This window comes from Ammodytes marinus, assembly GCF_949987685.1.
Source record: "Ammodytes marinus genome assembly, chromosome: 5".
NCBI classification, from domain to species: Eukaryota; Metazoa; Chordata; class Actinopteri; order Uranoscopiformes; family Ammodytidae; genus Ammodytes; species Ammodytes marinus.
This window is the reverse complement of record NC_137234.1, coordinates 32878411-32896974: the sequence shown is the minus strand read 5'-3', so window position 1 is coordinate 32896974 and position 18564 is coordinate 32878411. Positions and strand designations below refer to the sequence as shown.

At 40.5% G+C, this 18564-nt stretch overlaps 1 protein-coding gene across 1 annotated transcript; it reads left to right on the top strand.

The window, feature by feature from the left end:
• The first annotated feature begins 800 nt into the window (after window positions 1–800).
• Window positions 801–18287, top strand: tat (tyrosine aminotransferase). Its single transcript, XM_080027111.1, has 12 exons — window positions 801–919; window positions 2183–2472; window positions 3409–3513; window positions 4757–4824; window positions 5506–5664; window positions 6742–6880; window positions 6995–7047; window positions 15087–15239; window positions 15570–15698; window positions 16641–16724; window positions 17096–17194; window positions 17508–18287. Exons 2-12 carry the CDS (start codon window positions 2187–2189, stop codon window positions 17646–17648), a joined length of 1416 nt encoding a protein of 471 aa, XP_079883237.1. The 5' UTR covers window positions 801–919; window positions 2183–2186; the 3' UTR covers window positions 17649–18287.
• The last annotated feature ends 277 nt before the right edge of the window (window positions 18288–18564 follow it).

Genomic DNA, 18564 nt, shown 5'->3' with positions numbered 1-18564 from the left:
ACTGTAAAATGCACAGCTGCCAAGCACGGAACTATAGCTATTATGCAAGGAGCTGTTTTCAACACATGCTTGCTTTTTTCCCTCACTGCCTCGGGTCGTTCACTGTACACTGAAGTTCTCTAACAAAACTGGATTTCTCGCTCACTACATTTATTTGACCACTATACAACTTCGGATTTTTACATAGGGTGTAATTATGATGAGCTTAAATTTGTAATTTGTAATAGCCTACATTAAGATACCAATACATTTAGTTCCACCTCGTTGACTAATTATTAGAACCTGAGTCAACAGAACAGGTAACGTTATGATAAATCAATGGATTTTTAGACAAATCCCATAGGTGAGGATGTTGTTAGACTAAACACATTGTTGATGGTGTTTTAGCCCATACTGGGAGCATTGAGTCCTCTTTCCATCATATAGAAATACTGAAGTCAATTTACAATTTAGATTTCTTGGCAAGAACCATCCTCAGCTGGGGGAGGGTAGGCCTATAGTTTCCTCATATAATATCTGAGTAGCCTACATTTTCATAAACAGTACTGAGATACACTATAGGTCGTTTGCATCACTGCTCCCATGTTGACAGAGGCGCGATGTAGGCCTCTGTGTGACGCACTGATGTGTCGTCCTGTGCGCTCGAGACCCCCCCCCCCCCCCTCCTCCTCCCCCTCGCTTGCGTGGAGGGACCGCGGTGGTATGGTTTTGGTTAGTGATGTAAGGGGGTTGTTATGGCACATCCCTCAGCCTCCACCAATGGAAGTATGGGCAGGGTACAACACCCATTTTCGGGGATCCTTCTATAAAACCGACGTAGGCTAACACCCCCCCATCTGTCCAGCCGATGAAAGTGAGTGATTAACGTGCGCTGCAGCCTTTTTTTTGGGAAAAACTTTCTGTGCAAAATTAGAACGAGGTAAGTTTGAATTAGTCTGTGTGTAAATATTTTAAAAGCTGTATCATATATGAATGAATGGAGCTGCATGATGATTAAATGCATGTTTGTTTCACAGATGTTTTTTCTTTTGACATGTTATTGTCAGCCTACTTTCCAAAGCGTATTTGTTTCTGGGAGACCTGAGAACATGATTCAATATATATTTTTATTGGGAAGCTAGAGCATAATTAGGAAACAAAGTATGCCATATTAAAATGCATGTGCAGAATAATGAGCAATAGCACAGTTAGTTGCCTAGATACTTTAACAAAATATATTTGGATACTTTAAAAAAAAAGTATATATATATTTTTTTTATTATTAGTTTTGCTCTTACAAACATTCCACTGCTTAAAGACATGTATTTGGATCATGTACTTAAAAGCAAGAAAAAAACTATTTCAGAGTGCAGATTGTTACTTATATCAAAGATTATGATTATAATCTATGATTAACATGTACATTGTTAAGGGAAAGGCTAAAGGTGAGCTAATTATGAGTAGGCAAAAAAACATATTTCATCTGATGATCACAAGCTTGTAAATCAAAGCTAAAGGTCTAAGGTACCAACTACATCTCTATATGTAGTGGAGAACAAGGGTAAAGGGGGAAATGGAGTCAGAGTCAGAGATTCTGTAGAATGCTTGTTCTCAAAATCACTTATCGTATTGTCAAAATGAGGGAATATCTCCTCACGTTCCGCTACCTCTCTGTACTGTGTGTGTGTGTGTGTGTGCTGGAAAAATCGTTGTTTATACACAGCCTAGGCTCTGTAAACTGTAAATAGCAGCCACACGCTCGTTTGCAAAGCATCGGCTGTGTATTAACACCAGAGTTTTTGTCAGTGCTCACACAGTGCGTACATGTAGATTGTGGGTAGATCTTCACTGATTTTGACAAAAAACGTTTTGTCAAAATCAGGGAATTTCTCCTCAAGATCCACTACATGTACGTACTGTGTGAGCAATGTTTGTGTGTGCTAAAAAAACATGTTGTTAATACACAACCTTGCTCTGTAGACTGGCAGCTGTAAAACATAGCTAACAGCATGCCCGTTTAGAGTCTAGGCTGTGTACCAACACCAGATCTTTGTTTTCAGTAGATATTAACTTCATTTTCTACAAATAGTGATTTTGACAACAAAGAATTGCTGACATCACCTTTAAGTTTAGTATTGAGGGAATCAAATGTGCAAATATCCCCCATGTGTTGCTGCTTCTGACACTAACTGTCCATCATCAGCTCAATGGATAAGAAGTCTTTCGTGGTCCAGATGAATGGGAAGGGGAAAGTCCACGGCAACAGCACCGTCAATCCCAAAAGCATGAATGGGGCTGCAGTCAACGTGAAGGGAGTGCACCACGTCAATGTGAACGGTACATTGTATCCGGCCCGGACCAAGAGCCGCAGGCAGAGATGGGACGTCAAGCCCTCGGAGATGGCCAACAACACCCTCAACCCCATCAGGGCCATAGTGGATGGGATGAAGCTCACCCCCAACCCAGACAAAGCCATGATCGCACTCTCCATTGGTGAGAGGCTTTTCCTGCATGACTAAACCCACATTTTTATTGCTAACATGCCATGCAGACTTTCAATCCATGATTATTCATTGGTCATTCAATAGACCAACAAAGCCCTAAGCCAGTCTTCAATAGTGTGTGTGTGTGTGACTATGATTCATAAATAACAACCACAAACTTTAATTTTGCAATTAGTTTATAAGATTGTAAAACCAAACGGACCACTGAACTAACCATATTATATGTTGCCACTCATTTAAAGCTATAGTGCGTAACTTTTTCAAATGAATGAATGTCTGTAACATTTAAGCCATCGCCAGTCGAGTTAACACAAAGTTCATAAAGCCTATCAGCTCCACAAAACTCTCTCTGTATGGCAACCCCAAGAATCGCAAAAAGTAATATTTCAGTTGTGGATTCTACTGCTATGTAAAAACTGGACGTACAGAAGAAGGTAAAAAAACCTTGTGTGATCACCTAAGGGTTACTTCATGACATGTAGATGTGCCCACAGTGGTGTTTGGGGCGGCTATGGCGAAGCGGGTAGGGCGGTCGGCCACTGGGTTGCAGGGTTGGTGGTTCGATCCCCCGCCTCCCCGCCACATGTCGAAGTGTTCTTGGGCAAGACATTGAACCCCGAATTGCTCCCGATAGCTTGCACCCTCCGTGGTAGCTGCTGCTATCGGTGTATGAATGTGTGTGTGATTGGGTGAATGCGTACAAAACAGTGTAAAGCACTTTGAGTCTGTGAAAAAACAGAGAAAAGCGCTATATAAGTACAGTACATTTTTTGTCATTACTCAGAATTATGCATGGGGGCAACAGAAGTTACGCACTATAGCTTTTTTTAAATACATTTGCATCGGCATGCAGTCCAACCACAGATGTATGTGTTTATATGTGACTATTTTCTACCAATTGCTTACTGTCACGTGTGTCACCCAGGGGACCCCACTGTGTTTGGAAACCTGCCTACAGATGACGCCGTGCGTCAGGCCATGAAAGACGCTATAGACTCCCAGAAATACAACGGCTATGCTCCTTCTGTCGGTGAGTCACACTATCCAGCAAAACCCACTTAATCTAAAGCAAACATCTTTACCACTCTACAGTAAGGGTACACTAATTAACTGCTAGTTAATGCTTAGATCATGCTATTGACAGTTAGTCAAAGCATAGTTTATGCTTATCAAGCATCATCTAACTGTTAATACTTAGTTAATAACGGTTAGTTAATGCTTGGTTAAGCATGAATTACGCTTATCTAACTGAAACTTAGTTAAGCATAAACTAAGGTCTACGGCCGCGCGTGTGCGCACATATCTTTATTGATATCTCCCTGAAGATATGGCTGAAAAATAAAATGAAAACATCATCTCAAACTAGAGGTCCTCCTGTTTCCAGGGAATGTTCTTGTGATACTGTCAGTCCCTTACAGGCTTAGAAAACACCGTGAGAAGCAAGACCCAGAAGCTCCCCAGCTACCACTTAGCTTGTAAATAGTGCATAGAGTATATACATAGTGTGTTATTATTGTTTTTATATTTACTTAATGGTTTGTTTAAAAAAAATAATTGTGATGCTTCCTCTTTTATTAGTGTACATCCCATGAATCATCATATGTGGTTCAAAGTCTTCATTCAGTCTAATTTCCTAATGTTTTTTAAAGTAGAGACAACATTTCTCCCAAAAAGCGTCTGGACCAAATTTCATATTAGTCATGTTTTGTGCACTTCCCTACTGTGTTTTGGAAAATGTCCACTGCATTTCTGAAGCTAAGGCTTAGGAGAAGCAATTTCAAGAGCCAAAACAATTCAACATGATGACTAAAGGTTCTTCTTTCACACAAATTTCCAGGTTTTTCAAAAACCGCAATTCATTTTTCAGCATTTAAGCCAATTATTTATATACAAAATGGTCTAGGACATAAGTAGACCTCAGAAAACAAAAGCTTAATGTGTACACTTTGGTATAATTTATCTTCTTGCACATTTGAAATAGGTATTTATAGAAGTATGTAAAGAGAAAATACCCCTAGACCTCAGAGGGTTAACGATAACTTAATGATTTGTTAACGCTATTAATCATTAACTAAGTAGTTATTAACGGTTAGGTAGTGCTTTGTTGATGCTTATTAAGGATTAACTTAAAGATCCACAAAGGAGTTTTGGTCATTGATTGTCAATCACATACTGTACACTCATGTTTTTCCAACCCCCTACAGCCAGTGAAATAATGCGATTTGATTTCCACCTAGCTGTGTTAATGTGTGGTGTATCTTATCTGTGTGCAGGTTATCTGAAGAGCCGACAGGCAGTGGCCAACTTCTACAGCTGCCCCGAGGCTCCGCTGGAGGCAGAGGTGCTCACTCCTAAACACTACATACTCTTTGCATTATTCATTGTTACTGCATTAGAAGGAAGTCATAATCCCTCTACTTGCTCGTCATATTAAAAAAAGGGTCTATGATCAGGTTTGAATACATCAGAGGGCATGTCTTCATCTATTGGTCACAGAGATTCTGAATCAGAATCAGAAATAACTTCAGAATAGAAAGCCACGTAGAAAGAAAGAAGTGTAAAGAATATGCCTCAAGGTATCACCAACAATACAATCTAACAATATAATATAATAAGAAGTCAATAAGTATGAACATTATGCTACAATATGTAAGTACTGGAAATAACTTCAGTATATTAGATACTGTACAGCTGTGGAAAAATGAAGAGACCACTCCAAATGTTCAGTGTCTCTTGTTTTACTATTTATAGGCATATGTTTGAGTAGAAGGAACATTTTGGTTTTATTTCAAAACTACTGACAACATTTCTATCAAATTCACAATAAAAATATTGTCATTAAGAGCATTTTCAATAAGAAATGTAGAGATGAAGATTGAAGAAAAATCCAGACTGGTCTCTTAATTTTTTCCGCGGCTGTATGTGATGTACAAATACTGACATCAGAAAAGTGGTGTTTGGAGCATGTATGTTCCTAGAAGTAAATAGCCCCCCCCCCCCCCCCTCCCCATTTCCCTTCCAGGATGTGATTCTGACCAGTGGCTGCAGCCAGGCCATTGACCTGGCTATCAGTGTGCTGTGTAACCCGGGGGACAACATCCTGGTCCCGTGCCCAGGCTTCTCCTTATATAAGACGCTGGCTGTGTCCATGGGCATCAAAGTGAAACTCTACAACCTGCTGGTAAGTACAAGGTGGTGGTAACATCCCCCTAAACCCCTAACCCCACTCTACATTTCTCCTATTTACTTTGTTTGTTCTAAACACAGACCCTGTACCTATCTTTCAATCTGCAGTTCAACATTGTCTACTGTAGGAAATGCTCTTTGGCATCACTGTTAAATTGTTCTTTGTGTTCAATACAGAGATAACTTGAGACGTGTTATTATAATGCACAATAACACAACCATGATGTGTTTAACCCTTTTCTATGTAGACAACCATAATAAAAGAGACATTATGTCATTCAAATGAATGTACGCCAGCTTGGAGTCTGGTATCCAGTTGTCACAATACATCCATTGGTGGAAGCTAGAGAGCAAAGCTAGCTAGCTTAATATAAAGTCTGGAAGGAGGAGGAGACTGCTAGCTTAGCTTCACCACTAATCCAACAATATGCCTTCTAACAACTCAAAAGCTGTCTTTGTCAAAATGTAGTTTTGTGTTGAAGCTGTATCTTGACCAACAAGCGCTAGGTGCTAGAGGTATTCATGCATTCATCTAGAGGTATTCATGCATTCATCTAGAGGTATTCATGCATTCATCTTTATTAACACATTGTCAAGGTTAATGCCAAGAGATTACATTGAAGTGTCTACCACAACTTCATTTGCCATGGGGTAAATGATTGTATCTCTTGGAGTCATTGTATTTTCAGGGGATTTCATTTCCATCTGGCTGCTGGTATTTCTCACCAAGCTGAGGAGTTTACTCCTAGAGCAATGTAACACTTTTTATCTTGCACTTACATGCTTTTTAATATATTATTTATAATCTATTTGTTTTTTATGATTCATTTATTGTATGCACCACAGAAGAGCAGCACTCCTAAAGTTGTTGTATTGCAAAGTACAATGCCAATAAAAGCGTGAATTTGAATTACACCTTAAAAATGTAGTGATATTAATGAAAAACCAGATGGTCAAGTACTTAACAGTAACAGGTTGCTTTGTGATTTTTGCAATAGTAATAATCCTTGAACGTAGATACGGCTGTATTCATCTCAATAAAGGTGCATGATAAAGTGTCTTTGTCTTGCAGCCACAGAACTCCTGGGAGATGGACCTTCAGCACATGGAGAGCCTGATTGACGAGCGGACATCTTGTCTAATCGTCACCAACCCGTCCAACCCATGTGGCTCTGTGTTCAGCCAGGAACACCTGCTGCAGATCCTCAAAGGTAGAGGGAGGAAAACAAATCTCACATGCATTAGAATTGTCATCACATTTAAGAATATATGATTGGCCTCATCCTGGTGAAACAATAAAAGGGTTCTTGTTTTTGTCTCACCAGTGGCCCAGAGACACTGCCTTCCCATTCTGGCTGATGAAATATACAGCGATATGGTGAGTCCAACTTCTAAACATGCAGACAAGTCACATAGGACAGGTTAGCAGGTGGCCCTCTGTAGCACCAGCCAAGCACATGTTTTACCCACAGTGACAGGCTAGAGGGTGGGCTTGATTTGGTGGCATTTACCCTGGCTCTGGATGGACACCCCTTCATCAGCAGGGCAAGGATTATGAGCTATGTGCTGTGAATAAGGCCTCGAAGCAGCAACCCGTTAGGCCTGGAAGGATGCTGATGACCCAAAGGGAACGGGGAGGTCGACTAGTGAACGTGCGCCAGGGGGATATGGCATTTTAGACTCTGTTTGATTGTACATGTCCAAAAGGTGCCATCTAGTTTAAATGCAATGATTCATCACAGTGGAGCTTTATCACACGCTGTTGAAATGCACATTTAGAGTGCATTTATGAGGGAAATAGTATTTAACTTTTTCTTTTTTTAAATATAACAACGTACAGTTTTAACCTTTGCACATCGCATATTTAGAAAATTGATAATAAAAAAAGGATTGGTATTGGATTGGTTCTTGGTAATGTTAAAATTACAATTGTGAAGTAAAGTAAACTTTGATTTAGCCTGCCGTCAATCGCTCTGTCTGAGTTCCAGGGAGATTGTACCTGAGCAAAGGCATTAATAATATAACTAAATTAAAAATAGCATTATTTTCACTGATGGTCTCGTTTGCTGTTACAGGTCATTCATGATTATCAGAGGAAAAGTGAGACTTATCACAAAAACATTTCAAAGTTCCTCTTTGAGAGGTTTAAATGTTGACTATTACAGTAGAAAAACCACTTTGTCAGCACATTTAGTCCAAAGCGCATCAAATGTCAGCCTCGCCAAGTCTGTACAGTTCAAACTAGTTGAAGGTCAAGCAAATGTGCACAGATATACGCACATAGACACGTAGACACACACAGGCTGAATGCTGTTTGCTATAGCTCAAAAAAAGAGGAAAAAATGCAGATAAGGTAAGAGGTTCTGACGCTGATACATACAACTCATGGGTAAAGTCCAATATCTTTCGGCCTCTGGTGCATTGAAGGCCACCCTGCGTTCCAATACTCATACTTCCCAACTATTTAGTATGCCAGAAAAAGATTTAGGATGTCCCAATACATGCACGTCAATCTTAATATGCTGAAAATACATAAATGCTTCACTAACTCCAATAGCATTTTGGAGTATTCATCTTTATTGTTGACATTTCTCAACATAATGGAAAGATATGTTCCTTTTTGTCTCCTGTGTCCCTAAAACTCTTCCGTACTTTAGTGTGTAGTGTAGTAAAAAAAAAGTATGTGATTTGGAACGCAGGGCCAGTCACCTCACCGACTTCAGATTTGGCTCTTTATTAGTTCGCTATCAAGGCAGTGTTTTAAGTAGCAGTCATCTTGGTGCTACTCAGAGCCGGCCCGAGGCATAAGCAAACTTTATTTATTTATTATTATTTTTAATTTTTTTTGTGTGTGTTTGATATTAACAGAATATTATGCAAATGTGAGTTATCATACAAAAAAAGGAATAAAATGTTTTGGTCTAGATAATTAATAGTCTAAAAATCAGTTCATCTGGGAGGTAATCCGAAATTATCTGATCATGTCACGTTCACATCCATGCACAGTGTGTATTGAGTTTATTTAAAAACAATTGGAAATGGGGCTGCCCTCAGTTGCCCATGCACTGTGTATAGTCTATAGCCTATTTCAGCCTCGTCTGTGGAAAAAAAGATAACTGGACAACAGAGTTCTTCTGCTTCGTTCCTCTCACTGCATTTAAATGCATTCACTATATTACAGAGAAATATGTCCCGTAAAAGAAAAAGAGCTCCAAGCCCAACCCAGAGGACCCTCCATAATATTTTATTTTATATTAATATTTTTATGGAAAATCCATGTGTCTTTCTTCAATGGCTTCTAATTCATCTGACCCAGTGTCTCCAAGTTATTTGTTCACACTAAATTTCTCAGATTTAGCCTCTTAATTTTCCTCTCAAAGTGCACCAGATTAATGCATTTCACTTTAAAAAGGTTAAAAAAATCTCCCAGGGGGGCATACCCCCGGACCCCCCTAGGAGGGTCTGAATATCGCCTGTCTAATATTTTCATACAGCTGCACAGTGGAGGCACTAGCGGAAAACACTGGGTGTCTGAATGGCATTTAACAAAGGTCTATAGTTTCAGCAGCACTAACATTGGAGAGGGGCCCCCTAATCATATTTCGCTTAGGGCCCCCTGAAGGCTTGGGCCTTCATGGGGAAATGATGAGTTGTGTGAAAGTAAAATGGACAAATAGAGGTTTTGTTTGATTAGGTTTGGTATGATGTTTATAAGGACAAGAGGGAGAGGATGAGTCTATCCCTGTGTTCCAATCAATCCCCATACTTCCCTGATATTTAGTATGGTAGAAAAAAAGATTAAGGATGTCCCAATTCTTGTGGTCAGATTTAGCATGCTTAAAAATACCCAAATGCCTTCTACATCCGGTGGAGATTTTTAGTGTTGAAATCAGCATGCTATTTGGGCGATTCTGACCCACAATCCAGTGCACAACCGGAAGTGAAGTCACATTGACGGAGCCTCCGTATAAAAACAACCAGGGATGCAATGGATATATAAGCAAGAGGCATGTTCAAGGGACGTATACGTCACATCGGGCCGTGAGCCTCAAAATAGTAATAAAAATTTGGAGTGATGTATTTGTCACAATAACAAAAATGGTAATAAGCTAATCAATTAATTTTAGTGTTTCATTTATTTTGAATTAATATATGTTCTTTTGCTAAATTCAAAGTACATTTGAACAACTCTAAACAAAAATGAATGACAACACATTCTAATATTAGGGTTCAAAAAAAAAGTTTGGATAATATTTTGGATTTAAAGAAAATTCCAAATTTCCAAAAAAAATAATAATAATTAGAAAACATCAGAAATGTGTTCTATGTGGTCTACTTAGTCTGTGTTCCATCCCTCATGTTCTTCCTATAAGTAGAACTGGGTCCGGGTTCTTATGGGTTAAGCATAAGCAGACCACAATGACTCTGCACTTTTTTTTTGTTGCCTGCATGTGTTTGCAATCAATGCAAATGTGCTGGGTTTTGGCGCAGCAGGAACAGGGAGGTTGGAGGGTGCGTGCGTGTGTGTGTGTGTGTGTGTGTGTGTGTGTGTGTGTGTGTGTGTGTGTGTGTGTGTGTGTTTGTGTGTGTGTGGTGGTAGTGAGGCCTCTTTTTTATGATGTGAGTGTTTTGGGGGGCTAAGGGGCCAGGCTGTCTGTGAACTGCAGCAGCCCCATGGAAGGCTCAGTCAAGTGGGTCATACTATCCCCCTCTCCCCCTGCATAAGAGCCTCAGCAGTAAATTATATATTTATATATTTTTTCTTTTTAACAATGCATGCACAATCCAGATACTATGGCGTCATGCAAAGTCGGACATTATTATTAAGTTGCAGAATTATGAGTATTGTTTTTTGCAGACTTTCGTTAAACCTGCAGTGTGTAGAATGTTGGGTTTTATTTCCTAGCAGATTTTGTAGAAAGTAAATATAATATCCATAAGTACATTTAAAGTAGTGCATAATAGCTGAAAAACATGTTTTGAATTATTATTTTTTCCCTTAGAAAGGGTCTCATATTTGTCCATATTTCTGCATATTTTGGACCAAGGCCTAGTGCCGCCATCTTGAAAGTGTCATAGTTGGAATGTCATCAGATGCATTGTTTAAAATGTAGAATTGGTCTTGTCCTTGAAGGCCACTGTAGCTTCTGTTATTAATCGAAAGGGGTGGGGTTACCCAGGGAGTAGTCTCGCAAAGCCAGACCAAACTACAGCACGTAGTATGGTCTGGAAGCACTCTGTTTAGAGCCGTCTATTCGGGTGGGGAAACCGGGGGAAACTGGGCTTGCCTGTTTGTATTTGTTTAAACCAATCACAATCATCTAGGGCGGGGCTAACCCCGGGAAGCAGCAGCGGTGTCCTGCAAAATAGTGCCGGGGGGGGGACTTATTTTGATGGAACGTCTTCACGTCCAGAGACTGTCAGAGAAATGGCTAAACCCGCAAACGCCACACAAAAACTATTAAAGACAAAAGGAATATACATAGTGTGTTGCTTTCTAACCAGCATGTCAAGACACCATACACTTTAGCCCCCGAGGAGCTCACGGGATAACTTAACCGGAGTTAACTAGCCACGTAGTGTTATCTCTGGTAACATTATCATCGGCGGTTGAGAGGACGGCGACGGCGGTCGAGTAGAATTTTTAGCATTCGAGAACTTATGTCACCACCTCCTATCGCTGTAGTCAGAGCCGTAGTCCGTCTGTTTACAGGCAGAACAGGGTTTTGACGTTGTGAGCGCTACACCAACTGCAGCAAGTAGCCGTAAGAGTTGCTAGGTGATAGTGGAAGCCGTTGGAATCTTTCCCCGTCGCTAAGACACCGCTGCTTAGTCCCTAATTCACCAAAGAAAGGGAACGGCGGATCTTAATCTAGCTGGTTATAAGGTCCGGTGCTCAATTCAAACCCCCACGCTTCATTTTCCAGAGTTTAAGAGGGTATTTCTGCCCGGGGGTAGTTGTACAATGAAGTTGGACAGCTAGGCTAAGCTAGGATGCGTCCCGGACCGCCGCCGCCAATATTATTATCCCGAAGTATCGCCACACTTTATTTCTGTCTACAGTAATGTGACTTCTCACACCCTGTGTGTGTGTGTGTGTGAGAGAGAGAGCGCTGCACATAAGCACACGGGTTGACTGTGAGCGAATTGTTTCCGAATTTGAGGGGGATCACAATAGGGGAAAGCCAGCAACCGGAAAAGGAGGGGGCTGCGTCAGGGCTGCGTTGCTTTTCGACGCAAGCGAATAGACGCTGGCGGAAGTGGTCATGCCAGACTACCCAGGGAGTGTTGCATTCTAGAACTTTGTAGAACTTTCTTGATGATGTCATATTACACACTGCACCTTTAAATGTGTTTGTACTTTGCTAGTAGACAGACTAATAGATATACATACAGATAGATAGATAGATAGATAGATAGATAGATAGATAGATAGATAGATAGATAGATAGATAGATAGATAGATAGATAGATAGATAGATAGATAGATAGATAGATAGATAGATAGATACAGTATCTCACAAAAGTGAGTACACCCCTAACATTTCTTCAAATATTTCATTATATCTTTCCATGCGACAACACTGAATAAATGACACTTTGATACAATGTTAAGTAGTCAGTGTACAGCTTGTATAACAGTGTAAATTTACTGTCCCCTCAAAATAACTCGACACACAGCCATTAATGTCTAAACTGTTGGCAACAAAAGTGAGTACACCCCTAAGAAAAAATGTCCAAATTGGGCCCAAAGTGTCAATATTTTGTTTTGCCATCATTATTTTCTAGCACTGCCTTAACCCTCTTGGGCATGTAGTTCACTAGAGCTTCACAGGTTGCAACTGGAACCCTCTTCTACCCATTCATGACGACATCAAGGAGCTGGTGGATATTAGAGTCCTTGCGCTCCTCCATCTCCCGTTTGAGGATGCCCCAAAGATGCTCAATAGGGTTTAAGACTGGAGACATGCTTGGCCAGTCCATAACCTTTACCCTCAGCTTCTTTAGCAAGCCAGTGGTCGTTCGGAGGGGTGTTTAGGGTCGTTATCATGTTGCAGTACTGCCCTGCGGCCCAGTTTATGAAGGGAGGGGATCATGCTCTGCTTCAGTATGTCACAGTACATGTTAGAATTCAATGAACTGTAGATCCCCAGTGCTGGCAGCACTCATGCAGCCCCAGACCATGACACTCAAACCACCATGCTTGACTCTAGGCAAGACACACTTGTCTTTGTACTCCTCACCTGGTTGCCGCTCCACACTCTTAACACCATCTGAACCAAATAAATGTATTTTGGTCTCATCAGACCACAGGACATGGTTGCAGTAATCCATGTCCGTAGTCTGTTTGTCTTCAGCAAACTTTTTGTGGGGTTTCTTGTGCATCATCTTTAGAATAGGCTTCCTTCTGGGATGACAGCCATGCAGACCAGTATGATGCAGAGTGTGGCGTATGGTCTGAGCACTGACAGGTTGACCCCCCACCCCTTCAAGCCCTTCAGCAATGCTGGCAGTATTCATAGGCCTATTTTCCAAAGCCAACCTCTGTGTACGACGCTGACCACGTGCACTCAACCTTCGTAAACTGGGCCGCAGGGTGGTATTGCAACATGATAACGACCCCAAACACACCTCCAAGACGACCAGAGGCTTGCTAAAAAAGCTGAGGGTAAAGGTTATGGCCTGGCCAAGCCTGTCTCCAGACCTAAACCCTATTGAGCATCTTTGGGGCATCCTCAAACAGAAGGTGGAGGAGCGTAAGGTCTTTAATATCCACCAGCTCCTTGATGTCGTCATAAATGGGTGGAAGAGGGTTCCAGTTGCAACCTGTGAAGCTCTAGTGAACTACATGCCCAAGAGGGTTAAGGCAGTGCTGGAAAATAATGGTGGCCACACAAAATATTTACACTTTGGGCCCAATTTGTAAATTTTTTCTAAGGGGTGTACTCACTTTTGTTGCCAGCAGTTTAGACATGAATGGCTGTGTGTCGAGTTATTTTGAGGGGACAGTAAATTTACACTGTTATACAAGCTGTACACTGACTACTTTACATTGTATCAAAGTGTCATTTATTCAATGTTGTCCCATGGAAAGATATAAAGAAAAATGTGAAGAAATGTGAGGGGTGTACTCACTTTTGTGAGATACTGTAGATAGATAGATAGATAGATGGATGGATGGATGGATGGATGGATGGATGGATGGATGGATGGATGGATGGATGGATGGATGGATGGATGGATGGATGGATGGATGGATGGATGGATGGATGGATGGATGGATGGATGGATGGATGGATGGATGGATGGATGGATAGATAGATAGATAGATAGATAGATAGATAGATAGATAGATAGATAGATAGATAGATAGATAGATAGATAGATAGATAGATAGATAGATAGATAGATAGATAGATAGATAGATAGATAGATAGATAGATAGATAGATAGATAGATAGAACAATTGGCAACTGTTTCTACATTTTCACCATTTCCTTTTGCATTCAATTCTTCTTAATCTTTGTCTCCTACTGATTTCAGAGAGGGGTGAGCTCAGACAGCCCACAAGCCAACAAAAATCTGCTTTGAGTTAATAAAGCTGTGCTGGCCGTGGCACATACACTGTACTGAATATTTCAGATGTACCGTTAGCTGTTATGTCGTTCTAAGCAGCCTGGCCAATAGGATGCGGGGCAGTTCCCTGCTTCCCTGCTCAGTGTCAAAGATAATTCATGGCTTTAATGGAAACCAGCTTTATGTGGGTGGAGTGTAGCTACAGTACCAGTACACTCCCCCCCCCCCTCTCTCTCTCTCTGTACTCTCTAGTAATCCTCTCTCCTCCCTCATATTATTTCTACAGTTTCTCTCTGTTGTCTAACTAGCTTGAAGAAAAGTTGAATTAGTCAACATGATTGAAATGCCATTTTGACATTGCAGAGATTTCAGGTGTGTTATTAGAACCCAAGGGTCATCGTCCCCATCCTGATTTTGGTAAATAAAATACCTAGGACTCTGTCCAGATGAAAGAATAAATTATCTAAATTTCCGACTTTGTGGAGAGAGAGAGCAAAGATCTGCTCTGTATTGTACTGTGACCAATCATTCCTAAACATTGGATCAAAATGGGTGTGATCATTTAATGGTTTGATTCTGTAAACAGTCCATTTCATTTTGGTTTGCTTGTTTGTAAAGATGTAAAGATGTCAGACCCTCTGTGACTAACTTGAATTAATCCACAATAATGTGAACTTTACCTTGGGGAAATCTAACCTCCATTTGATATGCTATGTTTATATGAAAGCAGGATATACTGGCGTTACCATTGAGTCCACTATGACTTGACATAATGGTGACCCGTTATGTTTTCTCCACCTTATGGTAATCTCCCCCCCCCCCCCCCCCACCTCTCCTCAGGTTTTCCCAGGGTGCAGTTCTCCGTCCATGGCGTCTCTCAGCAGTAACGTGCCCATCCTGTCCTGTGGGGGCCTGGCTAAACGCTGGCTGGTGCCCGGCTGGAGGATGGGATGGATCCTCATACATGACAGGAATAACGTATTTGGATCTGAGGTACTTTTTTACATTTATTGACACAATGAATGTAGAAAACCCTAACCCTAACCCTAACCCTAACCCTAACCCTAACCCTAACCCATTCCCAAGCTCCTTACCCTACCCACCAAAACTAGATGCCTTACCCAACCCTTACTCTGACCCTAACCTAGTCCTATTTCTAATCTGAAATTTTAAACTTGTACAGTATAAGAACACACACACACACACACACACACACACACACACACACACACACACACACACAAACACACACACAAAATAGAAGGAGTCCAGTAGATTACTATTAGATTTACCATATTGACACTTTCTATGTCACCTGTTTAGATTCGACAGGGTCTGGTGAAGCTGAGCCAGCGTATCCTGGGAGCCTGCAGCATCATCCAGGGCGCCCTGGAGAGCATCCTCAACAACACACCTCAGAGCTTCTACAACCAAACCATCAGCTTTCTCAAGGTAACAGGGCCATGATGGGTAGGGGTTGACTTCATGTCACTTTGTTAGGAAAAGTTGTGTGGACACTTATTTTCAGGTAAAAGAAAAACCAAGTAGTTGTAACATTCTAGACCAAATATATGTTAGCAACACCTGCAGCAAACAGGATGCATACAGTTCTCCCCTTAGAACAATCTGAGCTTCAAAGACATTGTTTCCCTCATTCTGGCGAGTTTAAAAGAATCAAAATGACTATATTTTACAGCATCTTTGTGTCAAATACATTTAGTGTCTATTACTATTGGTCTATTATGTGTATTTTTATTTATTAGTATTATTTGAGCTTGCTTACGTCTATTACTTTTACCGTCCTGCGTGCTCAATGGAAAACCGGCAGATCTAGCAAATGGCACGACCCTTACCTTGAGACTTTCTACGAAAAATGGGAACTCTTCCATTAACTCTTGGCTCCCCAGAAATTCCCCCACCAAGTATGACTCTCCCTGGACTAACTTTTCTGGAGATTGTACATGTTCTCTTGTGCAAATTCAATTTGATCAAAGTGTTCTCATTGTTTACATTCCTCGAGTTTTTGCAGATTTTTTTTAACAAATTATACTTTCACAAAGCTGTGGCGACATGTCCCCATCGCCCCCCGTGTAAATGACACCTATGATTGAGTTATATCTTTCTATATGCAGTATATTTTATTATCTTCTCCTTAGTTTACTGGGACTACGCTTTGATCAAACTATTGTATCAGTGACCTCAACACACAGGTCGTTGTGTTGTTTTGTATCATGCAAAATATATTCTCAAATATCCAGGTCAAAATGCCCAAATGTATATTCAGTATCCTGCAGCATATATACCAATATGTTTCATGTAATCTATTTTGTGATATAATATGACTACATTTTTCTAAATGTGAATACATTTTTGTGTTGTGTTTTTCTTCCTCAGTCCAATTCAGAGATTTGTTACAATGAGCTGTCCAACGTGCCGGGCCTGAACCCCATCATGCCTTCAGGAGCCATGTACCTAATGGTCAGTACTAAATGTTTGTGTGGATTATTTTGACACACAAGCACACACACACACACGCACACACACACACACACACACACACACACACACACACACACACACACACACACACACACACACACACACACACACACACACACACACACACCGTTCTGAGTCAGATTTGATGGTAGAAGTTCATACCACTGTTTAAGGTTGTAAGGCACAATGTAACACACTCAAATCTGTTTGACTACACCAATATGACTTATGAACTATGTTTGTGTGTGTGTGAATGAAAATATGAAAACTATACAGTATAGTGTGATATTATTTTAGATCTAAAAGTGAATTTGAGCTTCTTAAAATGGTGTGTGTCCACATGTGTCCAGGTGGGCGTCGACATGGAGCACTTTCCAGAGTTTGAGAACGATGTGGACTTTACCCAGCGGCTTGTGACGGAGCAGTCTGTGTTCTGTCTGCCTGCATCAGTAAGACTACGTCCCTGTGTTCACACTGCTTAGGGTTTATCCATTCCCCCCTTACATCTGATTATACGCCGAACATTTAGTTTAGTTAGTATAGTTTATTTCGATCACATAGATACACAACATAACATGCTAAACATACAAAGTTAAAAACTATATAAGAATAAAAAAATTGGTCCAACAGGATCTTATCATATTTTTTTTTATAAATGTATTATTATTTATAATTATTTTTATTGTTATTGCTATTATTAATTGCATAAATCACTTCAATTCCTAACTGTATCCATGTGTGCCGTCCCCTCCTCTCCCTAAGGCGTTTGAGTATCCCAACTACTTCCGCATTGTGGTGACGGTGCCGGAGGAGTTGATGCTGGAGGCTTGTGGTCGGATGAGGGAGTTCTGCCAGCGACACTATCGGCCCCCCAGCCGCGAGAGCAATGATCTGGACAAGTGATGAAGCAGAGCCCTGGTGCTCTAGTCACATAAACTGAGCTGGGATCAGCTTGGACATTTTTTATTCCAACATGTAGTGAAGCAAAAGATGGAGAAGTCTGATGTCAAAACTGTGCTCATATTGTCACCACACAAAAAAAGCTAGGAAGCAACATAGCTGAAGAATCCATTGATGGTGTAATTTTTGTATGCAAACCCCTATGAAATGAGCGGACCTATTTATATTTTATACAGGCGACCTATATTAACCTCTCCTTTGTTTTTGAGTATTTATATAATTTGTGTAGCGCCTTTGTATGTCGAAGCAATGTCACCTCTTTGATATCAACTGCAGGATCGTAGACTATGCATACTGTATGCACAAGCTGGCTTATTTGCTGTTACAATGAGGCAAACTGAATTTATAACATTATATATTGATAATCTTCTGTATATTTGAGTGCTTTGCTAGGAAACCACTCTCCGTGCAGTGTTAGAGCGCATTGGCATATGCTCCTTATCAGAACATTCGCTATATATTGTCTGTATGTTAATTGTGTGTTATACTGAATCCCATATATATAGAGAGATATTTTTACAGACGTTTAATTTTAAGTAGTAGTTGTGTTCAGAATTACTCAATAAAAACATGTTAACATGACTGGTGTTGATTGATTTAAGAGAAGATTATCAGATGAGTATGAAGTAGAGATGTTGTGCACACTTATAGACAAAGCCTTAAACACGCCTTAAAGAAAAGCGATCAATTGATCAGAATCAGCCTACAAAACAAATCAAGACATTCCACAATGTCTACTGCTTTTAATCCTTAGTTTAATAGCCCCAACTCATTAATTGCAAATTTTTCTTCAGAGATCTTCACAATCTGTGGATCTCACGATAATTATAATATCTTTAATTATATAGCAACTTTAAAA

Excerpts from the sequence above, each read along its gene's own strand:
- tat (XM_080027111.1), top strand. The coding sequence starts at position 2,187 with ATGGATAAGAAGTCTTTCGTGGTCCAGATGAATGGGAAGGGGAAAGTC. Across the intron at positions 6,881-6,994 it reads CCTGCTGCAGATCCTCAAAG|TGGCCCAGAGACACTGCCTT; the intron begins GTAGAGGGAGGA and ends TTGTCTCACCAG. Across the intron at positions 7,048-15,086 it reads ATGAAATATACAGCGATATG|GTTTTCCCAGGGTGCAGTTC; the intron begins GTGAGTCCAACT and ends ACCTCTCCTCAG.